At 42.0% G+C, this 27,131-nt stretch overlaps 1 protein-coding gene across 2 annotated transcripts; it reads right to left on the reverse strand.

Annotated features, from left to right (window-relative positions):
- On the reverse strand, positions 1–27,044 carry LOC133400021 (calmodulin-regulated spectrin-associated protein 1-B-like). 2 transcript variants are annotated; one of them, XM_061672165.1, is made up of 18 exons: positions 26,652–27,044; positions 24,979–25,142; positions 18,629–18,891; positions 17,186–17,347; positions 13,298–13,378; positions 10,174–10,315; positions 9,806–9,945; positions 9,617–9,713; positions 9,377–9,500; positions 8,793–8,875; positions 8,636–8,720; positions 6,160–8,443; positions 5,312–5,448; positions 5,019–5,236; positions 2,358–2,460; positions 2,165–2,277; positions 1,953–2,071; positions 1–1,424 (listed from the first exon to the last, which is right to left on the reverse strand). In XM_061672165.1, exons 2-18 carry the CDS (start codon positions 25,139–25,141, stop codon positions 1,128–1,130), a joined length of 4,611 nt encoding a protein of 1,536 aa, XP_061528149.1. In that variant the 5' UTR covers position 25,142; positions 26,652–27,044; the 3' UTR covers positions 1–1,127. The 2 variants fall into 2 exon arrangements, with proteins under 2 accessions (XP_061528149.1, XP_061528148.1); XM_061672164.1 differs by having other exon boundaries at positions 8,793–8,878.
- Between the last annotated feature and the right edge of the window lie 87 nt (positions 27,045–27,131).

Below are 27,131 nucleotides of genomic sequence, written 5' to 3' on the forward strand. Positions count from 1 at the left end.
TTTAATTCAATTTCAGCGTGCTACTGTATCAAAATAAATAGATGGCATGAGCTCAAAAGGATAAAAATATAAAAAGCAGGATGAAAATAAAAGGAGACCAGTGTAACTCAAATGGTGACCCGATGCCCATACAATGCTTTTTGATGAAGACAAACACTCGCAGTAGTACGAGACCTCTTCGCCTCTCTAGTGCTTGGTACAAAAGTAAAGTGCTGGTGGTGGTTTGCCGTCGCGTGAAGAAGCACTTGTAGACATAGACGAGACCACGTGGGCAGTGTGTGTCAAAACCTTGGAGGAATGTTCTTTAATGGCGGCGCTCGGTGGTTTACATTGCATGACGTGTGTGTGTGTGTGTGTGTGTGTGTGTGTGTGTGTGTGTTCATGTGAACCTTTTTGTCTGCACGTGGCCCGCTGGAGAGCCAACACAACTACGCTCTACACATCAGAGGAGGTCTGTTGTCATGACAAAACATACAACATTAGCTCAAACTGGACAACACGCCACTTTGCAGGAGAAAAATTCAACCAAAATAATAATAATAATAATTAAAAAAAAAAAAAAACATCTGCACCAAAGATCAGTAATCTCCCTCATTAGACACCCCTGATAAAAAAAAAGGGGTGCTTGGATAAATAAAAGTTAAAATGACCACCGTTCGTGTCTTACCTTTGCTATACACACGCACACAATCTGCGGCATTTTAAAAGGCAGTTGGACAAGAAGGACCACGATGTTTTCAAGGCCAAAAATTTCCCTAGATCCTGTTAACAAGGCTAAGCAGCAAGTTCTTTTTAAGTACTTCCCGGTGGGACAGAAGTGCCACCGTGATACCATGAAACAGGAAGCGATTGTGTCAAAAAGCCTCCGTGACCCTTCTTCCTTCAGTGCTGCGGCTGAGCTCGCCGTGAATACGTAGTGTAAACCAGCCACGCGCCTGAACGTGTCGCACGTAGCAAAGAAGCCGATCCAGGCGGCATTTTTCTTGTTCTGCAAGCGACTTGTCCCCGTGACCCGACCCTAGGAAAAACCGTGCACGCCGGCGAGCATCAAATGTGGCAAACAAAGCAAGATGGCGCTAGATGATTAGGGGAGGGTGAGCGAGGGGAGGTCCAGTGAACCCCGCCTGCTATTTTGCGCTTTTCTTGGCCGCCGCGCTCCTCTTGGCCTGCCACAGGTGGTTGTGGATAGTCAGAGCGTCCACGCTGACCGACACGGTCTTGGCGGGGATGACGGTGAACTGCTTGCGGTCCGAGCTGTACTTGTACAGCTTGTCGATCATCTTCTTGCTGATATTCTTGGGCCCCGTGCCCGTCAGCTTGTGGATCTCCTCCGTGTCCGGGAAGTAAGAGTAGAGCGCCCGGAACTGACAGCCGCCGTCGCGGAACAGGATCATCATGTGATTGGACTCGCACCTCTCCAGCTCCTGCGGAGAGAGAGCTCGGTAACAAAGACGGAAGCAATAAGGTGTCAAGTAGGGCTAAAACGATTATTCGAAAAACTACATTAATTCGATGACACGTCATAAACACATTCGTACGCGGGTAGCTATGGTCACAACTAACGTCCAGGCACTCATCAGTACGTCAATTATATAGTTAATAATTTTTTAAACGTAAGACAAAAAAAAAAAAAAAGTCCATTCTCTCTCTCTCTCTTTTTAATACTGTAAATTTTTAAAATGTATTTATTAGACCTGCAACAATAGCGGGCTTCAACATTACATTCCTACAAAACTGGTAGACCACCTTGTAAACACCTCCTTTGTTTGTAAGGCTTCACAAGTGTGAGTAATTCATTTAGTTTGATTTTGCAGTTAACTTTACCCTTTACATGTACGGCAGCTAAGAACGCTGTGATACTAGATTATAAAGTGAATAAAGGTCTCATGCTGGTGACAGAATGAAGCTGGTTTAAAGTTAATCCACTTGATATGAGATGGAAGTGAACTGACCTCAAGGATCTGATTCTTCTGCGGCTCGTTGACTTTTCCGGCCAGACAGCAGTGTGAGATGGCGTTGTGGATGATTGGCTTGTTTGATTTGGCACTTGGCTCCTTGAAAAGTTTCGGGCCTGATGGAAGACATGTGAGAAGAAATTTCAATGCTATTATTACACAACATATGAGAAAGATAGTAGGCAAGAGGCTGAATAGAATCAACTAACCAGTGTACTCAGCCAGGGACGCGATGGACGACGCGGTGGAGCCGTTGTCCCAGTCCCTTTCCGCGGCCCGAGTGTGGCTACGACTTCCGGGGAACGACTCCACCGAGTCGCAGCTGAAACGCACGACATGACTGACTGCAGCTTGGCGACGCAAACAAATGTGACAAATGTAAATAAGGTGTGAGCGTCTTACCGGTTGGAGCCTGCGCCCCCGGAGTTGACGCTGTCAGCCTCGTTGGTGGCAGCGGAGGCCAGCGACAGACTGGATCCTGACTGAGCCGTGCTCAGGTTGTCGGCTAATGAGAGAGAAAACTGAAAACTTAGCTTCTGGGGTGATTGGATAGGTTTCAGTCATTTTTACACGACTTATGGTCTCCAACTGGGAGTTGAACAAGAAAATGGACTACCATTATTTGATCCATGACCCAAATACATTTCCAAGTGCCTTTCTGTGACTCTTCCCTTCTCTGCATCTCTGCTACAACTTGCTGATGAGACTATTAAATTCCATGGCAAAAATGGCAATAGGCGAGGGAATGTTGATCAATTGTTTCGGTGTCATCAATGAAATATCCAGTTAGGTAGGTTTAGATGGCAAGATTTAGTATAGGTCAGGGATGGGCAAAATGTTTGGCTCAGGGGCCACATTGGCTTTTAAAATTTGTCAGGCGGGCCAAGCCAGGACCAGATGCTTACATATTTATATATTTAAAAAAAAAAAAAAGGCATTGTAGTGTTAATACTTACATTTACTTTTAAATGGGAACAGTCTTGTTGATCACCTTGTTTTTGCCAGTGCATCAAAATATGGTGTTAGTTTTGTTGTGGCAATTCTCAAGAACAAATCTGAGGTGTTCATCACTCAGCTGGGATCTGTAGGATGCTTTGTTGGTGTTCATCACACTACAAGTCTGTTCACACACATATATAGAGCCAAATAACATCAGCATCCTCTGTGCCATCTTCAGATTTGGGGAAATTTGTCCCCGCTTAATGAACCATAAAACTCATCCAGTTCTCTTTTAAGACAGTATCACATTGGAGATCAATCAGTTCTAACTGCAGCTCCTGTGGTCCTGTTTCAGGGTCTTGTGTCGGGGACATGACACCAGCTGAAGTGACTTGCAATTTTTTTACAAAATCAGAGAACCGACGGCCGAATTCTCCATGCAGGTCGTCCAGTGATTTCTTGTATTTTTTCCACATGTCAAGGGGGCTCTTTCAGCATAACCAGTGTGTATTTGCTTTGAGAGTAAAGCTAGCTTGGTTTTGAAGACTCTGATGTTTGTATACATTTCATGCACAAACTGGTCTTCCCCCCTTGTAGCTTAGCAAACAGCTCATTCATGTGTGTCACCATGTCCACAGCAAAAGCTAAATCACAAAGCCAATCTGTGTCACTCACCTCAGGAAAATCATCAGCTTTCTCAAGTTGCGCCAAAAATGAGACTTGACACTTTGTCCAAACTTAACCAGCGGACATTTGGGTGGTAAGGCAAGTTCTGGTGATCAGAATCAGTTTCTTCGAGAAACTTAAACTGACGATGCCAAAGTTTTACAACTGGCTTTACTACATGGTCAAGCTACAGTACAAATTTACACAGCGCTTCCTGGTGGATTATGCAGGGTATAAAAATTACCTCCTGCTGAAGGTTGCCCTCTTTCACTCTCTTTGGAAAAAACATGGGCTGCTAAAAAGAATCAGTCAGATTTGGCGATCCATCTGTGGTAATATTGGCGAGTGTACTCCAAGATAGTTGGTGCCTCTTGATGACCCCCCCGACATGCTATCATACAAATCCATGGCCTCTGTTATCTCAAAATTGTCATTAATAATAATAATAACTAATAATTAATCAATCATAATAAAAATTCAGAGCTGAGCGCTATCCTTTATGTCATTACTTTTGTCCAGTGCCAAGGAATACAATATAAATGACTACTTTTTTGTTTAGCTTGTAAACTAAGTCTTCATCAATTAACTCAACACAGCCAGTCACTGTCCTGCGTGATAAGCTAATGTTTTCAAATTTGTTCTTGCTCTCAGGACACAAGATACTTGCGGTCTCTACCATGCATTCTTTCAGAAAGAGGCTTGCTGCTCTTCGCTAGTTTGAATGCCAGCAAAAAACTAACCTTTTCTGCCTGAATCTTGGATTGCAGCTTGTGTTTTGCTGAGCCTGTAAGATGGATTTGAACCACTGAGCCATAGCCGTCCGTTCCTGTGTTGATTGGTTGTTCGCATAATTAGCATGCTTGGTAGAAACGTGACGGCTGATGATGTATTCCTTTAGAAGCACAATGGTTTCTTAGCACATAAAACGACCTTTGAAAACATGAGTTAAAAGTGAAAAAGTATTTAGTAGTATTCTAGTATTAAACTACTATACTATATTAGTATTCTCTATTAAACACTTGGCACTCACTGTTGACTTCTTGTATTTGACACATTCATGTTTGATGATGGGTTCAGAGCACTAGCAGCGTAAAAACTGAGCAGCCAAAGTCAAGTCAATGTATCACTGTGCCTACTCCGCCACCTGGTGGAACCACTGGGCATTACATGACAAGGTCAAATGAATGTAGTCATGATTTTGATGATTTGGGCGATTCTGTACCTATATTTAGCAAGGCGGATTGAAATAAATAACGGGCCAGCTGTGGCCCGCAGGGCATAGTTTTCCCACCCCTCGTATATGTTGTGGAAGGTTGTGTGCATCTTCATCCACATGCGCAATATGGTGTAGCATCAACGTCCACACGTGATGGTTGGTAAGACACCAAGAAGATGAAGAAGAAGATGACCAAAACCCTTCATTGGAATGTACTGAGGTGAAACATGAGTCAGCCTTACGTGTTGAAGAAGAGCATTTTGAGACGTTGTCGCTGGACGACTCCTCCCTGAGGATGGTCTTGGGTCTGTGTTTCTGCTTGGGTTTGGGAGTCTTGGGCTTCACGAGACCCTGCTCCTCAAAGATCTCCTGCTGCTTCCTCCGCAGGTATTCCTGCTTTATCAGCTCCCTCCGCGTCTTCTCATCCTCCTTGCGCAGGCGATCCTCCTCAGCCTTCCGCCTGGTGTTGATCAAGCGCATATCGGCCGGTGTTTCAAGGGCCGATGCAAATATTCTGAATTCTGAGGAATTTTACCTGGCCTCGTCACGCTTGAGCTCGGATTCTGCTTCTAGCTGCTGCTTGCGGAGACGAGCCTCCTCCGCTTTCTTCTGCTGCTTCAGCAAGAAGGCCGCTCTCTTCTTGGCAAGCTCGTCCTCTGCTTTCTGCTCGTCCTGTAACAGAATACGCGACAGGATTAACACATCAATGTGGGTGAACTACAGCTAATCAAAAATCAATGAGAACTACACATTTTGAAATTCTCTTTCCCCGATTTTATCAACATATGCTTTGTCAACACATTTTCTATTTTTATAAATGTTCTTTTCCACACTCAGGCCATTACCCCTAACCATTCCTATTACATATAGGCCTAACAGAAGCAACAACAAAGTTATCCTGGAGTAGACAGGTACATTTATAAAAAAATGGAGTTACCCCTGAAAATAAGATGATTTAACATGAAAACAGAAAAACAAACACAAATCGTCATCACATCATACGTACGTACATCACAAATGCTAAGAACAGATTTAGAACACATTCACATTGGTTGGCGTTTGCCTGTGTACAAGGACAAAAAGCATAGAAAATACATGGTCGTAGAAAACCGCAATGTTTTATTTATGATACTGTGACTGTATGTACCATAAAAGATGTTGAACAAAACAATAAGGTTCCAATAAGGTTAGCTCTTATGAGGTTGTCTTTGCGTCATAACTTTTTCAAACGGTATTTCTGGTCAATGTTGCTATCGCTAGTACTGCCTTAAAACATGTAAATTAAAATATATGCAGCGGTTGACATTGAATCATCTCCCAGGCTACACTGGTGTGATATAAATACATGTTTTCATAAATATCCCTGTTTCTGTAGATCAATACCTTGAAGAAGAAGCCCATGACTGACTTCTGCTCTGCATCTCCTTCATCTGCGGTTCTGTCAGAAGCCTCGTCCTCCTCGGGGTCCTTCAGCGCTGACATATCGACCTCGATCAGGTGAACTTTGCTGCGCTGCGCTTCCTCCGATGGCACGTTCTCTTTGCCCGAATCTGAGGAGTTGAGCTGTGAGTCTCGCAGGGTGCTGGACAGGCAGTCGTCAAAAGACACTTCAGGAGCAGACACCGCATTCAGGTCCACTCTGGTCGGTAGTCGCACGTTTGCATCGTCATGAAGCCTAAAGGTGGTGTTTTGAGCTAGGCTAGAGGCCGTTTTGTTTGTGGTCTCTCCTGCTGGAGGGTTTCTGAGGCCGTGTGGGTCGGGATGCTCGTTCCTGGGGGACCTGCCCCCAGCTGATTGCCTTGGATGCGTTTGTGTGTCTGTCCCACCCTGGGAAGGGGTCAGGGTCCTGGAGACGTGCCGACTTTGCTCCTTGCTCGTCTTTAAGTCTGACGGTTTGGATCTGGCGCTTCGGCCTGAGCTCAGTTTGGGAGGTTTCCTCGTGGGGGCGGTGCCTGTGGAGTGGTGCTCCACGTAGTTAGAAGTGGCTTCGGCTTTAGACTCACTGTTTTTGTCAGTTGTGAGGGCCTGATGAGTAGCACCGGGAGGGGAGAGTACATTCTGCTTCATCATCATCTCCTGCTGAAGGGACAGTTGCATCATCTGCTGCTGAATGCTGCCAATGGCTTCATGCAGCAGCTCGATGGATCGGTTGCACTCATTGAGGTCCAACTCTTCTTCTTGGTAGAAGCTGCCATTGCTTCCCTTCTTGTCTGCTTCTAGGGCACCTGAGGGGGTGGGTCCCTTCAGCTCAATGTTGCCTCTCAGGGTATCAACACACATATCGTCTTTAGCCGGTGATGTGACTTTTTCTCCATTGAGCTCGTCTTTGGAGGGGTCGGCTTTAAGTGGATTGGGCAACGTGGCACCCTTGCCGCCACCTTTCTTCACTATATGCAGGAAGGCAGCTTTACCCAGCTTCTGCCGCTGCCGGGCTGACAGCACTTCCATCTTCTTCTTCTGATGCTCGATGGCACGGCGCTTTTCCTCTAGCTGCATGCGCAGCTGTACAATTTCGGATGCAAGAACATTGGCACCGCCGCTCCCATCACCAGCACGATTGCAACCTCCCAAGGGTGACGAGGGACTCTGATCTCTTTTGAGCCTCCAGGAGGAGGCCAGGGGCCCACTGCTCTCTGATCCATCTGGAGTGGTCCTTTGCGAGCTGGAAGCACTGGAGCGCAGGTCGTGGTTACTGCCGAAGCGCTGCTGCTGGGCTTTACGCTCCGCAAACGAGGTCATACGCACACTTCCGCTGGCCATGCTGCTGGCTTGCGAGTAAGCGCTAAGGCAGGGGCTGGAGCGACCGCTGCAGCCGTTAATGTCTTTGTCCTCGTGCTCTTTGACATTCATGTCCTCCTGGAGTTTAGCTGATTCCTCTTCATCATCCTCAATAAAGCTTTTCCTAGGCCAAGCTAGCTCTTTTGTGGTAACAGCCTCATCCAAATCATCGTCCTCGTCATCAAGGTCTGCATCAAAGCTTGGGCAAGGCTTTGTCTCCTCGGAATCTGAATGCAGGTAGAACCCTCCACTGGGCTCTTTTGATGAGGGGTCTACGCTGGTGGTGGCAATGGGTCTGAAACCTGCCTGAGCCTGAAGAGGCTTGTCTGATGAGTCAGGCTCCTCACCTGCACAGATAAATGTTTTGTTCAGGCTGATGGCGGCTTTCTTATGAACAGCAGGAGATGATCCATCTCCCCTGTGTAAGAAGCCACTTCCAGAGGACCGGAGCGCCTCTCCACTCTCCTCCTCCTTGTTCAGGCATACAGACTTCTCTTTAGCTGGTTTCAGCACAGCAGGCATCAGCGGTTCTAAGTAAAAGCCATCGGGTGCAGGTTTGGACTTTGACTCTGGTTCCACAGCGGCAGACGCTTGGCTCCCGTCATTTTTGCAGACGGCGGCAAGCTCTGTCTTGGCCACTGCCACCAGAGATTCTTCCTCGTAATCCAGGTTGACTTTTGCCAAGAGGCCATGACCATTGACTCTGCGCATCTGGGTTAGCGTGGGTTGGTGAACTGAAGTCTGGTGTTTCGGAGTTACGTTGATGACATTGGACGCCAGGCTGTCTTTACTTATTGAGCGGGCCAGGCTGACACTGTCGCCGGAAGCAACATCTGCATCACTGTCTGCAGCTGAATGGCACATGAAGGGGCTCAGCGTGGACACAGGCCTAGAAAAAATTGTCAATTGTTAGAAGCATTTCGGAAAATCTTCTGACAGTTTAATACACCACTTATATGAGTTTTTTTATTCCATTTACTAAGTACACTACTATATGTCAGCGGAAATGCGTAAATTCCAACTGACTGATGCATCACTCTGGAACTGTGCTTGACAGTTCTGAATTATTATTTTTCTTTACCTCTGTCTCTTGTCGGGCCAAGCGATAACAGAACCTCGGGCCTGTCTGTCCATCTGGGTCAAGGAATTCGAGCGGTTCCTTAGACCTTGAAGGAATGATCGCAAATGTTACAAAGAGGATTATGGTGCTTAACAATGCTATATTATGATGCTCTTACCTGCACAATCATCTCCTTGAGGCTTCTGTTGCCTCTGGCGTAAAGGCAAGAGTGGGTGGGAAGGACTGAATGATGGACCACCTCTACTAAAAATATATAAATTCTTTTTCATTTTAGGTAGCAATATATTACAGTGCATTTTTCACAATGAAAAGTAATTCCCAAGAAAGTATAGCCCACCAATTCCCTAAACAAGCATTATCCACCTAGTTTCGACAAAAGAACAGCAGAAAACCTGAACAAAAAAGGGCACAGGAGCCTGAGGTCCTGAGCTAATTTCTTTACTTTCAATTGTCTAACATAACAACTGAAAGTCATTTTTGTTTCAATTGTATTTTGTCTTATAAAAGACAACTGAAACAAAATGAATTTAAGCAATCTGATTCTTGTTACAAAATATGGTCATGTCTAATACAAACAACACATAGTGACAGTCAGTCACTTCAGCAAGTCAGTCAAGAAAACACCCAAAGATGCTATCCAGTTAAATTGATGCACAAACTTAACCAGCTATGGATACCTCACCTCATTCACTTCACATAGTCAATGTTGCAGATTTATATAACATGGTATGATGAAGTTACCTGCTACAGATTTCTGGGCCGCTCTGGTTTTCCGACACACCAGGACTGGCCAGGAAGCTCCGCTTGGTGGCGTTGGAGATGGGCACTGATGGACGAGAACTCTTTGGCTGAGCAATGGCTCGAGCTACATGAATGCATATTGACATATTGGTGGACTTTATTTATTGGGTAAAGTTCAAGGTTAATGTTACTTTTTATTACTAAAACTTTCACTTGTATCATTTGGGTACAAAAACGTACCATCCTTCGACTCTTGTAGATCCCTGGGCAGGACAAATTCTGGCTTGACAGTCTCAAACCACCAGAAGAGTTCAGCAATGAAAACAATCACATTGTGCTGTGTAAAGAAGTAATGTTTACTGTTGGTGGCTATACTTTTTCAAGTTTAATATTTTCCTGTATTTATGTCAAACAAACAAGAGATTCTACCTTAAGCACAAGAGGTGAGTAGAGTATGTCTTCTGTTGTCAGATAGAAACTTTTATTTAGATACTCATTAGCAAACTCTCTGAGCAGCTGGATGTTGTACAGGCTATCGGCCATGGAGGGAACTTCCTTCAGGCAAATATCTGATCAGACAGGAAAAACGCAAATCAGATAAGGACTCAACTGATTGGTCTATTGGGAGTTTATGTCTAATGGAGAAAGGCAATTGTGTGGAATATACAAAAAAAATCTTGTTTTTAAACACACTCATTCGTAATGGGAACTGAGAATACTGATGTAGTTTTGTCTGAGTTTAGCTACTGTATGTGCTTTTGTGTTTGTGTTCATGTATACATGTAAGAGGGCCATACCCTCCAGCTTCATGAGGTCTGGGCAGTAGTAGTGGACAACCGCGAGCAACGCAGCTCCATCACAGACATCTCTCATCAAATCTTCCAGCAGTGGAAAGAAAGGCAGATGGCGGCCAGACGCATGCTCCCGTCGATACCGTACCTGAACATAAGATGGACAAAATATAATCAGAGACAAATACTATCAAAATACTTTCAACAGAAATATGACTACAGCTGCAAAGTGCAAATCCTTTGCACTGGAATGCACATCTGAGCAATTCAAAGCACATTTGACTCAAGGATGTTCAATGTGAGTTTTGCTCAAAGATTTCCGTTTAAACATCCAACCAAGGTTCTCCCTTTCAGAGCACAAGGTTTTAGCTGTATTGATGTGGACTTCTAGGATGTAGTTAAATGAAAACGGCCCTGTGTCATCAGTTGAGGGAGAACCTTGAAGAGAGCATGTTGCTGATGGTGAATGAGATGGAGTTGTTAAAGCAGTGAACAACAAAGAGCCCTAAGCCTTTGAGAGAGGGTGGCCAGTGATGGATGCAAGCAGCAGCATAGGGCATGGGGGGGGGGGTACGTGAGTGCACAGTTTCAAGACGAAAATCATTATCATATATATTATTATAAGATAACACTTGATATGCCATTAACTGCCATTAGGTATTAACTGCACTCACAAAGGCAATTGAAAAAAAAATAAATACAAACCACTCTAGCCTACTTGTTATTTTTAGAAAAATAAACACACTAAGTGGTGGGACAAAAAAAAAAAAACACAAACCACCCAATGAAACCTGCTCTAAAGGAAATAATTGGGTTAAAAGTGGTACCACATCTTCAAATTCCCCTTACTATTTTTCTTTGTCTTCCATCTCTACCACAAACCATGAGGGAATGGGACTTAAAACCTATCCAAATCCATTAGGCCTGTATTTTTTTGCTTCAAGACATAGCCTACTACGCAACACAACCTTAAATTAAATGAATAAATTAATGTTAAGATTAATCCAGGCCTGTGATTCTGAACAAGTAGCATGCCCATCTCGAGCAGAGATGTGTCAAAATAGATGACTGATGATCAAACAAAGTGTTTTGAGCAGAGGAGTGATTACAAAGCAGGTCAGTGTGTGTGAGTGTGTGTGTGTGTGTGTGTGTGCGTGCGTTTGTTCGTGTGTTTGTGGGGGAGGGTGGGGTTGGGGTTTACTGCAAAGAAAGTATATGGGCCAGTTTCATCTGATTCTACTAAAGCAAATACTAAAGCACAACGAACAACAAAGTGGAAATACTTCAAATTAGTGGTGCACCGGAATTTCGACAGCCGACTTGTTGCAGCCGAAATTAGCCCAAAGGTGTCATTTTGGTTTCGGACCAAAAGACTTTTGTCACTAAAATAAAACGACCGAAATAACATTTTGTTTTTTGCTGCTAACGCCCGCCTCTTGCCCGAAGATTGCTGGGATCGGCTCCAGCACGCCCGCGACGCTAGTAAGGATAAGCGGAACGCTAGATGAACGAATGAATGAAAGTTGGAATGAATTATGCTACCGGCTAGTCCAAACTGCAGCGTCCCTCCCTATTGTCGCCCAACCTTGCTGCGTTCCGCTGTTCGGTGGAATGTTTGTTGCGTGCTATGTATTTGCGCTGCCCCAGCTACCTACGAGCTACAGCTAACGCTGCTAAATACGAGGCCAAGCTACGGAGGCGAACGCGTGTATCACTTTCGTTGTCAACGCAGCATAAGTCACTAATCATCGCATCAAGTATGGTAATCACAAAGGACAGGAGGAGGATAAGACGGGAGGCAGATGGCGGGGAAGCCAGTCACAAAGGTATTGTGACAGCAATACTCCAAAATCAGTGATTGTGTACTGCAGTACACTTATCATATAGGTCTAGCTCGAACCGCGTTATAGCAGCGATTAGCCAAGTTTGAAGAGCAAAAAATAGGCAAATTAGTACGCGTTTATAGAGGAAAATACTGAGATATATGATAACACTAGATAGCTACATAAACACAGGCACCACAAACCAGAAATGAATTAATATGTCACAGGTGCTATGTCACTTGAGAGAATGGGCCTATAAATTTAAAAGTACATTAATATAATAAATATTAAGAGTATTAAACAACTTTTATTAGTCCCACAATTGGGAATTTGCATAATTGCAGCAGCAATCGTGGATACAGGAAATACAAAAAGAGCAGACAAGAGAAGACATTTGGCTGCAAATGTGTCCACTATTACAAGGTTGAGGCAATAAATACAGTAAAATAAATATTGAAGCCATAATTTATTAACGGTTACAATTATAGAGTAATGATTATGTTGTGAAAAGGAAGAGTAAGCAGAATTATTTTTATTTTACTACATAACATGCTGCAATAACTGTCCCTCTGTAATGTTCCTGACATAAATTTAAAAATATGGAAATTCAGACTAATTGTTCTGGAAGTGAATTTCTACAGGTTGGCAAATCTGCAGTCATAAATGCTATTTTACCAATGATTTGCATAGTTTTATAATTAATAATTGGCAGGTTAGATTTAGTTTTATATTTTAATTAATGTAAAGCGAAGCACATTTTTTTTGTATTTAAATTTGTTATATAAATTTGTTTTCAAATTTCTTAATGTGTTTCCGCTTTCAGTTTTGGGCTCCCCAGTTTCGGTTTTAGTCAAGAATTTCCTTACGGTGCATCACTACTTCAAATGTCATAAAAAGTGTTCCAAAGTTGATTTTGTATAAAAAGCAAAATAAGGTTTCATCAGCTTTGTACCACTTGGCTAAGAGTAGCATAGAATGAGTTTGAACAAGCCTCGGTGAGGTGTGCGCACACATCAACACAAAACTATGCGTGCATGGGAGAGAGGGAGGGTTTGTGGTGGAGGGGGGCTGACTTCCAACTTACAGGGACAAGCTTCCAATACCATTTGGAGGGAGACTATCCAGTTTGCAAGGATAAGAGAGGGAAAGGAGGTATAGATGGAGAACAGGAGCAGATATATTTATAGGTCAACGGTAATAGCTGCATCCAATTTAAACGGAAAAACACAGAAAAGGGTCAGTGCAACACAAAAGCATAGTTAAGGAGATTCATGAATAGTAACTCCTCTTTAGGAGATGTCGTTTACCTTTTGGTGACTGGGCGATTCCAGAAGATGGTGCTTGACTTTGTGCTCCTTTTCGCTAATATCCCTCATCTTCGTGTTCACCTGCAGACATGATAAATTAGCGATTAACATTTTTTTGCCCAGGCAGTATTGGTACAGCAAATTATGTTTATCATACCTAAAAAACAACAAGAGCCCTGCTCTCAAGAAAGTAAAGCCATTTGTGGGTTTTTTTTTCTAAATACATGAAATATGTTTGAAGGTAAGTTCTGAAAACATATGCAAAGTGGCCTGCTACTAGCAGCTAGTAGTTATTAGCCGCAAGTGGGCTCATGGACCGGCGTTCGGAACGCCCAATACTCCACAGCCAGGCTCCATGCCATGTGTCGATCCACACAACAGAGACACCTAAGGGAAACAGAATTGTTTATTAGGTTCTCTAGCCCGCAGGTTAACGAGCTAGCGAGCTAAGGTGGTCCCTCGATCGTGGCGGGCGTCAAATACATCAGCGCCTCGTTCTGTGTGGGTCCCCACATACAGTAACAGAGACAAGGGAAAGTTAACTGTTAATTAAACACAGCGGCACACATTATTCAGCCAGTAGCTGACTACAGACACTTGAGCACATAGTGTAAGAGTAAAAGTATTCAGCTGACAGGTGAAGGGCCCATCTCCAGTGCATTCAGCTCAAGGGCGGGCTTTATTTTTTTTTATTTAACATACATGGTGATCATTTTTATCCATTAAAATTTGGCAGGCTTTTCCAAAACAGTCTTTTCTGTTGTGTGTCAAATTTAAAAGTTTTTTTTTTTTATCCCTTTAATGTTTTCAGTAGCGTGAGGTGGTTGTTCATTGACCAAAGTTTTTCCTATAAAAAAAAAAAAACTTGGAGGTGGCCGCCTTTGCCTATTTTCAGACCGCCTTTTTGCTTAAACCAGAGATCATGAAAACTTATCTGACCGGTGTTGTACGAGCTGGGTGCCATTTTTAACTGCAATTGTGGCATTACGCCGACAGGTAGGGTTGGGCATCGTTTGAATTTGAGCGATTCCAGTTCCAAACGATTCTCGATTCTTATTCTTTTCAGGGGGCTGGGTCAAAAAAGTTTGCATGGTTTAAATTAAAGGTGTACAAATTATGAACATCCATTTTCTTAGCAGCCTGCAGCGTAGACTCTGGGTTCTTTATAACCAGTATCAATATCAAACCTACGAACTAAAAGGCAATGTGTGTGGAACTAACCCAATTGATTTAATATTTATTAATTCATGTTTCAGCTAAAAGTTAAATATATATAGCATTGTTAAAATGGTTATTTGGGACTCTTTTATCATATCAAATGGTTTATATGTGCAAATTTTAACCTGACTTCCAGTTTTAAGCTTGTAGCCTTTTATTTTGAAGGGTAGGCACCAGAACTCAGCATTTTGGCACGAAAAGTAACTTCACACGGCACCGCTGAATTATTATTATTATTTTTTTTAATGGATGGAACCAAATGCTATAAGAGGTTGATTCCTTTCCTTACCCGCCGATGAGGCACAAGGCTAGTGTTTGTGATACTGTGAGACAATGTTTGTGAATTTTGTCAGAAGTCATTGTGATGTAAAGTTGCTACGGTAAAGTTTTAGCTCAATGTTAAAGGTCAGATGACAAAGATGTTATGATTCATATTTGCATTGTTTATATGTTATGTGATACATGCACATAACTTCCAGCAAGTTTTCAACTATAGTTTAGCTAAAAATTAGCTTTTTATTACACATATTGAGCCCTCCCCGAACATACCCGAAGCTCAAAACACCGGGGTGTGACTACTCTATCCACCGCAAGGGCTACCAGAAGTGGCGTTGCAATTGACAAACAACGCGCTACACTCTATGGCGAGCAACGTGTTGGAATATGAAGAGAAGGAGGATTTCGACGTGCAGAAGCACCCAACTGAACTTGGTATCGTCAAACCATGGTATGGGCAGGCGTATGTTATGGGCAACGAACAGAGGTGGATTTTATTGATGGCATTTTGAATGCACAGACATACCGTGATCCTGAGGGCCATTGTTGTGCCATTCATTCACGACCATCACCTCATGTTGCAGCATGATAATACACGGCCCCATTTTGCAAGGATCTGTACACAATTCCTGGAAGCTGAAAATATCCCAGTTCTTGCATGCCAGCATACTCCCTGGACATGTCACCCATTGAGCATGTTTGGGATGCTCTGGATCGGCTTATACAGTATGACAGCGTATTCCAGTTCATGACAATATCCAGCAACTTCGGACAGCGCATTGAAGAGGAGTGGACCAACATTCCACAGGCCACAATCAACAACCTGATCAACTCTATGCGAAGGAGATGTGTTGCACTGCGTGAGGCAAATTTTTTGAAGACTAAAATAAATGCTAAAAAACATTAGTGCAAAAGTGCAACCAACCGTTTCCCTTGTTAGCTGTCTCAATGTTGGCATAGACATTTTATTGTTTCACCCACCCAATTGACTGAAAGTTGACTGGGAGCGCGTCAGACGCTACACATCGTGAAAGCCTCCTTAGCACAATATAATCTTATTCCAAGTGTTGTACTGAGGCGACTGGTCATTCATTTAAACAAAGTTAAGACACTTTTGTTCGCCGCCGTTGGGCACAAGCACATCTTCTTCGTTGGTTTTTGCCACTTCTTCTTCGGGGTCAGCGGACTAGGCATCGAAACTTGGAACTGAAATTTTTAAATTTGAACGATTCTGGAAGAACTAGAACATTAGACCCGGTTCCGATCTGTTCTCGATTCGCGATGCCCAACCCTACCGACAAGACAGCGCCAGTCAGAAACAGTTGGAGTGTAAGGTTTAATTCATGGATATTGTTGGGTTTTTTTTGGTCTGCATTTGACAGTCCTCTTACACCGTTAAAAGTGAGACTGAAAGTAAGTTTCTGCTTCTCTCCCGACACAGCTACAAATAGCCCATGTAGTCTACTTTGATGTTACACTTTGTATTTGTATTACACCTGTATTTCCAAACATTTATCACTGTGTGTAAATGCCAACGGGCAAATTTAAGGAATTTATATCATTTGTGTAAAGTGCATATTTGCTTGCCCATGTGATGCCACATCAGTTTGTGCCAGCGTGTTATTTAGGCTAGTATACTAGCTAATACTATTTCTGAGCCTCATGTGCAGTTGTTTTTTTTCTCGAATAAACTACAGAATACAGTTGTAACAATCATGTTACAACAAGTTGTAACAATCATGTTACAACAAGTTGTAACAATCATGTTACAACAAGTTGTAACAATCATGTTACAACAAGTTGTAACAATCATGTTACAACAAGTTGTAACAATCATGTTACAACAAGTTGTAACAATCATGTTACAACAAGTTGTAACAATCATAAACTACAGAATACAGTTGTAACAATCATGAGCCCATGTAACATGGGGCTCATGATTGTGTACATGCTAGATGCATGGCGTTAGTGCTGTATGATCATCTTCTTATGAAGTGGTTCGCCGTCATCTTGTGGCATCTATAAGGAATGTTAAACCCCTTTTAGAAGAGTTCGTTTCACGGCACACGCTGCTTTCGGCTTTTCAGAGCTAAGCACGAAATTTTCAAGGCAATGAGGGAACAAGAATAGTACTTCGTGAAGGTGCAGCCAAAAAGGTTTCACACCACAAAAGCTATGAACCCGTTGTTCACTTAAGAAAGTGCTTGGCCTGTGGTTATTTTCATGGTTTGAATGTTAATTTGGTTATTTAATTGTAGTATTGCTAAGGGACTATCTTGGGAAAAAATTAACAGAGCTCCAGTATTTTTATTTTGTATTTTATTATGTCACTTGAGAAAAAAGAACAATTAAACTGTTAACGTTCTTTCTTGTGCTTTACAGATTTGTTTCTACCTTGTTGATCCAGAAAACCATGGCGTCCTCCAAGTCAAAGGGAAGCTCCTTGGAAGGATTAAAGGTAGAGAAGCGCTCCACAGAGGCGACTACTTTCTCAATGCTGATCATCTCCACTGTGTAGGCCATCATAAGGGCATCAATCATGGGTATGTGGGCACTCTGGAAGAGGAAAATATGATCGGATGATATATCAGTGGTACTGGACACGTGCATTGTGTTATGTTGTGGGCAGGATGACAAAATAAGCGACACACACACGGAAGCAAATCAAATGGCTTATAAATGTCTGCTGTTGCACTAACATGGCACTGACTGAGGGACTGTCTGCAGGAGAAGCTCAGTGTCTTTCAGGTTTCTATCAACCTGCTTTGTCAAGTCAGCAAAGTAGGAGGGGCTTTTAAGCAGACATCGGACAAGCGCTGTCCTGCACAGGATTTTCCCTCCCCTCACTGGGCTTTGTGTCTGGCTGTATGTGGATTATTACATCATGCCACAAGCAGGAAAAGCAGACCCATGATCCCCAACTGGCTAGCGAGGAGGCCTGCTCTACAACAGCACAGCTAGTCTCCATGGTAACAAACAGGAAGGAAGACCGATGAAAACAACTGAGCTGGTGGTCAATGTTCATTCTGTCCTGTGTTGAATTCCACTGGGTGAGGACACTAGTTCGGAGACATTAGTTGACTTTAAAGTTCAGCTAAAATCATTTCGAAAAATAGTCTTAAAAAAAAATATCCTTTCATTATTCTGGCATTTACCAAATAGAAATAATTTGGGTAATCCTGATTTATCTAAAACAGTTAAAGTTTAGTTTGATTTCATGTCAAACAGCGAGAAAAAGAATAGTGCACGTGTCTTTTAATATAGCACATGTAAACATCTGGTTTCAACTATTGCTGATAAAGTACTGAGCATCCATATAATTTTCTAGGCCGCAGTAAGTTTCTTTTCCCATACTGTTTATGATTACACCTTTCTCCTTTGCCATCACTGATATATTCTGTGGTGGCATCACAAAAAAATAAAAAAGCCACACCCAAACAAAACTGAATTTAACCCTTTAGGTACTCACAAAGCTGAAGTGTCAGGAGATTTCATAACGGCTGTTTGCCTTTTGATGTAGAATTTGGGGGCGTTTGACTGCATCTCAACATCACTTTATTCATATGCTGTCGTGCATCATGAAAAGTACGACAATCTTGAATGACAGTCCTAACTCATAAGAGTGAAAATCCACTTCTTGATTTAATTGTCCAATAATAAAGGGTGGAGTCGACGTTTTTGGCAGTAGAGACTGACACGACTATGTCATCAATGCAGATAGACATCTATCTTCAGCTGCTTCTTATAAAGGTTAAATGTATTTTCATGGCACACACACACACACACACACACACATTCACACACTCTTGCCTTCTGACAAGCTCTTTCCCGACTCACCATTTTAATGGGCATACCAGCCAGGTCCTCCTCTGTGACGGCTGTGTTGTCGCTCTCCACTACATAAATGCCCTTCCTGTCCAGAGACTGAATGACAGAGTGGTGTGACTGGAGGGATGCGGCCTGCTCAGTCTTGAGGATGAGGGCGCAGACTCGGCAGTAAAGCTCAGAGGACAGCAGCAGCCGGATGACTGGTGGTTTGATGTGTTCCTGGTCATACTGGTCTGTGTAGAAGGGGTCCCTTAAGTCCTCAGGTATATGGTCTGAAATTAACAATGTTAGATCAGATATGTTAGATAGTATTCGTCCGTCCATCCATCCATCCATCCATTTTCTGTACCGCTTATCCTCACTAGGGTCGCGGAGAAAACCCACACAGGCACGGGGAGAACATGCAAACTCCATACAGGCGGGGCTGGGATTTGAACACCGGTCCTCAGAACTGTGAGGCAGATGTGCTAACCAGTCGGCGTTAGATAACATAATAAACATAGCAGTTACCAGTGCAGGTGGAAAAATACTTCTCCACTAAGCCAACCTTAACTCGACCAACTTGTGTCAACCAGTTACAGGAATGCAGCAAGCTATGGACTTTCTGTGTAATATTTGTTCACATCCCACTTTAGTTTACTCCCAGCAAACACTTCCAAGTGCAAGCTACAACACAATTGACGTGGTTTGAGATTTGCTAGAGATCTGAGGAACTGGAGCTACTCAAACTAAAAAGAAAATAATAATAAATAAATAAAAACCCACAATGACCTTAACAAGAGATTCTGTTTCTGTGGATGTGAAGTCACCCAAAATCACAACCATATAAGGAGGTGGACCAAAGCACACTGGACTTAGGTATGCCAAAACCAAATGCGTAAACTCAATAGGGAACCTCAAAATAAGTCTGAAAAACTCTCACAAAATTGTGTTTTCCAACAGAAAAGTGGGGAGAGAAATAACTTTGTTCCACTAAATCTGCTTTTGTGAGTGCTAAGTGTGAGTGCCCCTCGAGCAACATTAGTGGAGTGCGTGCGACGTGTTCTGTTCGGATGGGATAAAGGAAGCCAGCCGTCAGCAGTCTCACATTCACAAAAACAGACAGGTAGCTTCTTCCTGTAGGTCCCCAAAAGCAATTCGGTTCAGTGAGGATGATACAGAAGGGTGTAAAAAAGTGAAGATTGAATGCAGAATTACCATGAGACCTATGATCTCTTTAAAAGAACAACAACAACAACATTCAGCCCAAATTCTATTTAGGAATAAAAACAACTCTGAATCTGTTTGGATTAAATGATTGACAAATGCATACTGCTGAAGTTGAGCATCACGCTTCTTTGCTAATGCACCGCGAGAATCAATAAAGCGCTTCTGCTTGGAAGCACTGAACCTTCCTCCTCACAAGCTAACAATACATCAAGTATGCAGTGAAATGGGGATTTAATGCGACTGTCATTTCAGAATGTCTATGCAACCAGGGCTACGACTGGAATACATGATTTCATAAAAATATTGATTAATCTGGACAGTAGTTTCTCAGTGATCACACAAGAGGTGGGCTTGATTCAACTGATGTTGAAATAAATCAAATGTTAATGAGAACAAAAGCTCGATAAGCAAATAACAGTATTTACTTTGACGGCTGTGAAACTATAAGGTGATTAATAAATATTTCAAAAATTAATGGTGTTATGCTGATCAAATAAATAACTGAATACTCGCTGGAGCACTGCATGCATTATAATAGCCTGCCTCTGTACACATGGACCAAACAGGGACATTTACTGTAAATGAATACTGTGGTGCCTTGACGTATGAGTTAAATTTATTCCCTGACCACAATCGTAACTCCAAACACTCATCTCAAAACATCTTTCCCCATTGAAATGAACGGAAATACCATTAATGTATCACAGCCCCATACTTTGCTCCTTCTTGAGTGAGCGCCTTGGCCACCAGCTATCAGTATAATAGAGACATACAAATGTACATGAAGACACTCAAAACTACTCAGTCAGCTGCAGTAAAACCTTTTCAGAGGATAAAGAATACATGCCTGTGATTATTGGTATATTCCCTGTCTACATGTGTTGCTGCACCTTCAGTGTTCAAATGTTGCTTGGTTAAAGGGTTACTTGTGACACTGTAACAGCAATGCTATTCGTTAGCCTGCCTATGGTGTTTTGCATTGTGTTAGCTTTAGGCTAGCCGAATTTCCTAAGGCAATGTGATGCAGTTGTTTTAAATATCTGCATAATTCCCTTTGTTTTAGGTTTAGTTTGATAGTAAACTTAACTGGCAGTGGCAATAAACAACTTGAAACCTTTTTTGAAGAATCGTTCACTATCTGCCAAACTGCTGCTTGTTGTGATGCGAGTTGAGTTCGCTGCCACCGTCTAGCACTCGTATTTAAAAGTTTAAAAACAAATACAAATAAATAAAATCAGCCATGCAATGGGGGAAAAAACCAGTAAGTCAGGTCACCTGTAAGTCAAGATACTGTACTACTGTACTACACTAGAAAAATTCCTCGACAGTTTGTTTTTATATAAACACGGTCTGGAAGTGGGTGATTGTGTGCATGATAACAGAGTCTAGATGGAAAAGTGTTCACATTTGACTTAATTCCACAGATGACAACATTGTGTGGCAGCTGCACCCACCCCTTTCTGATCCCATTAGGTAAGTGCTGAGCTGAAAGTGTAGCACTAACTGGGTTGGGGTGGGGCACAAGATGAGCGACATGAGAGTTAGCCAACCGTATTAAGAAGCACAAGCAGGGTACAAGTAACAAATCTTTAACCATGACAGGTGCACACTGTGCCTGACACCATGTCTGGCTGTATGCCACTCAGGCTTGGGAGCAGCTGTGGGAGCCTGAGGGCCAGTCATACAGCATGCGGTATGAGTACACATACGCTCAAATAGTAGTGACACATTGTTTGTTCTTGTACGCCACACGACCTCCACCATCACAGGCCACTAAAATCTACAAAAGAGAGCATTTTTGCTGAATGTGATGCTGCTCAGCTATGTAAAGAAAACAACCACATATAATGTAAATAATAACAAACACCATATGAACCACCAGGTGAAAAGTAAATGAGCCTTGTATCGTAAGTTCCCCAAGGAGACCAAAAACGGCAAGTACACTTGAGACCAACTTCCCACTGGAGCACTCAAGCTTCAAGGGGTACTACACTTGATCTGAGCAGAATCCCTGTCTGCATCATTAGCCATGGCTTACGATAAAAAGATAAGCTAATTGATGGATAGATGGACAGATGGATACTTTACTCATCTCATGAGGAAATAAATCACTTATAGTTTGCTGTCTATGGTCCGAATTATTTTGTCAACGTGGTATAATGCCTCACAACGAACCACCCAAGATTGCGCTCATCTCCTATTTTTTTGCAAGAATGTAAACAGGAAGGTTTAGCATATAGAAATGAGTCAAATAGTCCTAAAAAGTGGCCTTTTTTTTGATAACTTCAACAATCACAAGGGTTTTTTGGATAGGGCTAGAATAATGTAACTTTTTTTCTTTAGACCAAGTATGACTACAAGTAGTGACTTTTTTTTTTTTTTTTTTTTTAAACCAAATGTTTAAAAAAAAAAAAGAATTCATGAAGAAAGTTTCACTCAAATAACACTTGTTAGAGTAACAACGTCTGACACTTTAACATCCAACTGCATGTTTTCTAAGTCTTGACACAAATGTCACTTAAATGTAACCTTTAACACAAAGTATTTCAGTTTTGTCACTATGTAAAAGGAGTACATACAGGGAATAACAGATGAAGAACACAGGCAAGTGGATGTGTAAAAAAAAAAATAATAAAATAAAAAAATAATAATAAAAAAAAAAAAGTAGAAATAATATGGATGCCATGTTTCTGCTGTGCATTACCTACAAAATGATTAAAAAGAAATATAAGACTGGTTCTTGAGAATACCACAAGTTATAAATGAAACTGTGACAGAACAACAGAAGTGATACTTTATTAAATTCTTACTTCCTCTCATAACTCAACTTGCCACGCAGCAAGAGATGGGAGTCGCAGTTGGCTTGGCCAGAGCCGAGCAGTGGCGAGGCAAGCTTCGAAACTCTGGGCTTGCTGGACAGCTCAAGGGGCGGTCACGTGAGCAGAACCTAATTTGCAGTCACCTAAAAGTTTTATCACCCATGTTTACCTGAAACTATTCCCACATGGCTGACATGGCTCCTAACCGGAAGGTATAAGTCAGGCTGGTAAAGTTGTATGTGTGTGTAGTATCTGTGTATTTTTATGAGTACCGTACTAATGAACAGAATCTGCACTATTTGCCTCCCTCATCCTTGGTTTATGATGGCTCCAAAATACATAATTTCAAGATAATGAACTTCACACAATGAACTACTTCTGTTGGTGGTCACCGGTGCTCAGGACAGGAGAGGACGTTCGTTTAAGGCTTGCTTGAGGTAGGTTCACGTACTTTTAATACGATACGGCTGACAAACAGGCAATAAAATGTTATGTAGCCTAGCAAGCTAGCGGTAGCACAAACGGTTGGATGTAAACATGGCGCCGTTCTGTCGAATCATGCTCTGAAGTTTCGGTTTGGGTGAAGTAATTTAATTTAAAATAAAGCCATTTAATTACAGTAAATTAGCACCCATTATTTCTGTCATGGAATGACTGACTGATTAGAAAACATGATCTGACTAGAGCAGTGATTTCCAACTTTTATGGAGCCAAGGAACATATTTTACAATTGAAAAATCTCACAGCACACCAACAAACAAAAATGTCACAAAAAGTGGATACAGTAATTACTGTATTTACTTCCTGCCATCTAATAGAAGACAATTCATTTGTTCTGTCTGTCACTATGCCTCACTGGTATGAATAGAGGAACAAAGATACATTATTTATTGGAAATATATAACTTTTTGACCAATTAAGTACACAAGTATATACAGTAAATGAACAGGTCATTTAAATGGAGGAATGTGTCTATCTTGTGATCGGATCGGTTATTGTTTTTTTAAACTCGCTGATAGGCCCCAAAAATCCTGATCGTGTAAAGCCTAGTGCTTACTTAACCACCATAAGAATGGGACTCCGTGGCAAAGTCGGGTGCCCTCTGTTTATGGACAAGTTATAGGGCTATAGTATACTGCTTAATATACAGATGCACGTTAAAGTGAAGTCTCCCTCACCTGGTGATAACACATCGCTGGCCAGCCCATCTAAAAACTTATTTGAGATCACCCCAAAATATTTCTTGTAGAATGTTATTTGTTGAGGATACCCAAAACATAAGTATACATTTTTGGAGACTATATTACTATAAAATGTCTTAACTATGCTGAATATGGGCATGCTTCCTTGTTCACCTCATCATCAGCCAATCTGAAAATCCTGCAGATGAGGTTTTGTTGCTTCATGATAACATGCTAACAGCATCCCTACACAGTAGTGAATTATATGACAGATCATGTGACCAGGTGTCTGTGATAAGAAAAACACCAAGTAGGACAAGAGGGGACGTATTACTGGAGTGGAACAATGGTTATACAGTACGATGTTAATCCTGCAGCTACGCTGGCTGCTGTTGATTGAAAAATCTGCCAAGCAGTAAAAAAAATAAGTTGGTTAATGGGTGAATGTGTTATGACAGCAACACCTAAGGAAAAGTGGGCCAACCCATTCTCACAATAGGTTTATTTTCCATTATTATTGGAATGTAGGTGCAGGCTCCAAAGAATGGCACCTTGCCACTCTGTAAGAGAAAATTGTGTTACGGCAGTAACTGCACTGTATTGATATTTGTGTCAGACAGAATGGTGGAGCAGATCATTTTGCACATAGATATTTTCAACTTAATTAACTCGTACATAAGGCCTACTGTTACTTAATCCTGAACCCGATCGAGGTGAAATTCCACAAGCCACCGAACAAGTATGAAAAGGTTACTGTGAAGCCAGGCAGGGAATTTTTAAGAGGGAACTAGTTTTGGCTTGAGTCAACGAATACTTCTTTCCCTTGGACTCTTGCTGTCAATGTTTTACCACTGAAGCTTAACATATTCTGCTGACGGCAAGTGTCTTGAGAAGGGTGTTCCCATTGGTACAAGACCAACACACCAGCATTAAAAAAATGTATCACAATGAACTAAACTGCTATCATACCTCATTTCCTAAACTAATGCCGACGCTCCTCTACCAAATGTTGTGAAAGTCATCTCAGTCCTTTGTTCTATTAAACTACAGTTCTAAGCCTGTGAGGACAGACTGATGAAACATGCAGCCAAGTGACAAAAAAATCCATGTGCCAATTACAGTATGCATGGATGTAAATTTAATCACTCACCAATGCCGTAGGCTTTAGCAAATAGCCACTGCAAGTTGGCAGCTATTTTGGCTCTCGCAGAGTCATACATCTCCAAGGGTATGACATCCATACTGCCTTCCGTGGACCCGGTCAAGTCCACTTTCCTCCTCATACTGTCCCCCGCACACAAATCAACAGCCATCCTTTGGGAAAGAAAATCAAGTGTTATGATTATGTCAAACATACTTCAATATATGCAAAAGTTAAAGTGGTTTGTGAATGGCCATCCATTTTTTATACTGCTTATCTTGGAGCTTATAAAAGCTGACTTTGGCCAAAAGGCAGACTAAACCCTGGACTGGTAGCCAGTCAATCGCAGGGCACATATAGAGACAGACAACCATTCACTCATATTCACATCACCACTGAGTTAACTGGAAATTAACCCAAACTGACTGCCTGGAAGTCAGGAGACAACCACTAGACTGTCAGTGGCCACTTCAATTAATTAATAAATCGGTATTGTTATCTGGTGCTAGGTGAATGATTATTCTGTTCACCAGGTCGGGATAACGGTGCTACTAGCTTCCAGTTATCTTTAATACTGTAGAGCAGTGATTCTCAAAGTGTGATACATGTAGCACTAATCGGTACACTGGCTCGCTCTTGTGGTATGCGAAAGAATTTCTGATTAAGTATAGTTCAATTGTATTTAACTTTTTTGTACAATACATTTGCATTTACTGTAGTCCCTCACCATATTTTGGTTTAACATTTTACTCTCTGTATTGCGGGATTTTAAATCATACATATCTAGCTGTATATATTGTGGAGTTTTCACTGTATCACAGGATTTTGAAGTGATCATTTTACCACATGACTAATGTGGACAAAAATAATACCTGCACCTCTGATAGACATTTTTTATTGGTATTATGCATAAAGCTTTAAAATATATAAACATATACTTACGCAAACATTCGGGTTGGAACGTTACCCTTTCGATCAACAACTGTAACCTTTAAGAACTGTTTGTTTTTAAACGTATTCAATACAATTTTCATGGAACATTTATGTGCAATATATTGTAATTGAATAATTATTTTAGTACATTTGTTTTCATTTTCCTATATTTGCAGTGTTAATGTTCGAACTGTGCATGTAACAGTGGCTGACAATATCAAATCTACTTTTCATGTCTTCATTGGACAGCCAAGCATTTTTTTAGGTTGCACTTTGTGTAAAAAGTTGGAGGACCACTGTTGTAGTCCCTAAATTTATAAATCTACTTACAATGTAAGTGAGTACAGTACAAATCATTTGAAATGGCATGATGCAGTGCAGTTTTTCCTATTGAACAGGTACACCGGCCCAAAACTAATTTAGGATTATACCTTTGTCCCACAGTTGTCCTTAACCAAGTTCCATTACCTGTAGCGTGAATTCAACCCAACGTACTGTATGTGTTACCATTAACGGCCCACTGCTAGCTTAAAGAGCAGACTGGCATTGCTCCAGAACTAATTCAACGACACCTATAAGCATTTACATTTTAGGTGAATTCTGAAACGCGGGTGGGGATCGTTTACCGACGCGATATAGCAATTAGCTAACACCGTAGTAAGCTAAACAGGCATGCAAATGTACGGCCAGTTAACGAGAACGCTATCTCGTTAGCGTATCGAGTGCATCAAAATATAAGATCGCTTTACCTTAAAACGTGTATATCCAAGTCGCCCTTCGATCCAAGCGGAGTAAATAATCAACCGAGAACCCGCCTCGCTTCCCAGTGGGCCTCTGCGTAGAAAACACTCCGCCGCCAGCCGCACATCGTAGCCAGACCCAGCTAATGGTGCTAGCAGGGGAGGAGAGTCAGAATGGTCTCCCAGCAACAACACCCCATTCGCGGCCTTATTGACAACGACTCCGTGGTTTAAAAATAAAATACGATTTAAAAAAAAAATGCAAACCAGGTAAAACACCACTAACAATGGGTTCTCCGTGTTGGAAATCTACCTATGTAAGTAACGCCGCATGCTAGACAATTTGTATTCACCTAACTTGAAGACTGGGGCAAAGCAAAGCACAAGGAGCACACTGGGCGTTCGCGCTCTGCTACAAAAAAAATAAACGTGTTATCATACTTGCTACTGCACATGCGTGATGACTTCAATGACTCGGAACACAAGCTC

This window comes from Phycodurus eques, chromosome 3, assembly GCF_024500275.1.
Source record: "Phycodurus eques isolate BA_2022a chromosome 3, UOR_Pequ_1.1, whole genome shotgun sequence".
NCBI classification, from domain to species: domain Eukaryota; kingdom Metazoa; phylum Chordata; class Actinopteri; order Syngnathiformes; family Syngnathidae; genus Phycodurus; species Phycodurus eques.

Bases quoted from the DNA above. Each gene is read 5' to 3' on its own strand.
- LOC133400021 (XM_061672164.1), bottom strand. From the start codon at position 25,141: ATGGCTGTTGATTTGTGTGCGGGGGACAGTATGAGGAGGAAAGTGGAC. The intron at 10,316-13,297 runs GTAAACGACATC...TCTTATGTTCAG, and splicing joins AATCGCCCAGTCACCAAAAG to GTACGGTATCGACGGGAGCA. The intron at 8,444-8,635 runs GTAAAGAAAAAT...AATTTTTTCTAG, and splicing joins TGGCCCGACAAGAGACAGAG to GCCTGTGTCCACGCTGAGCC.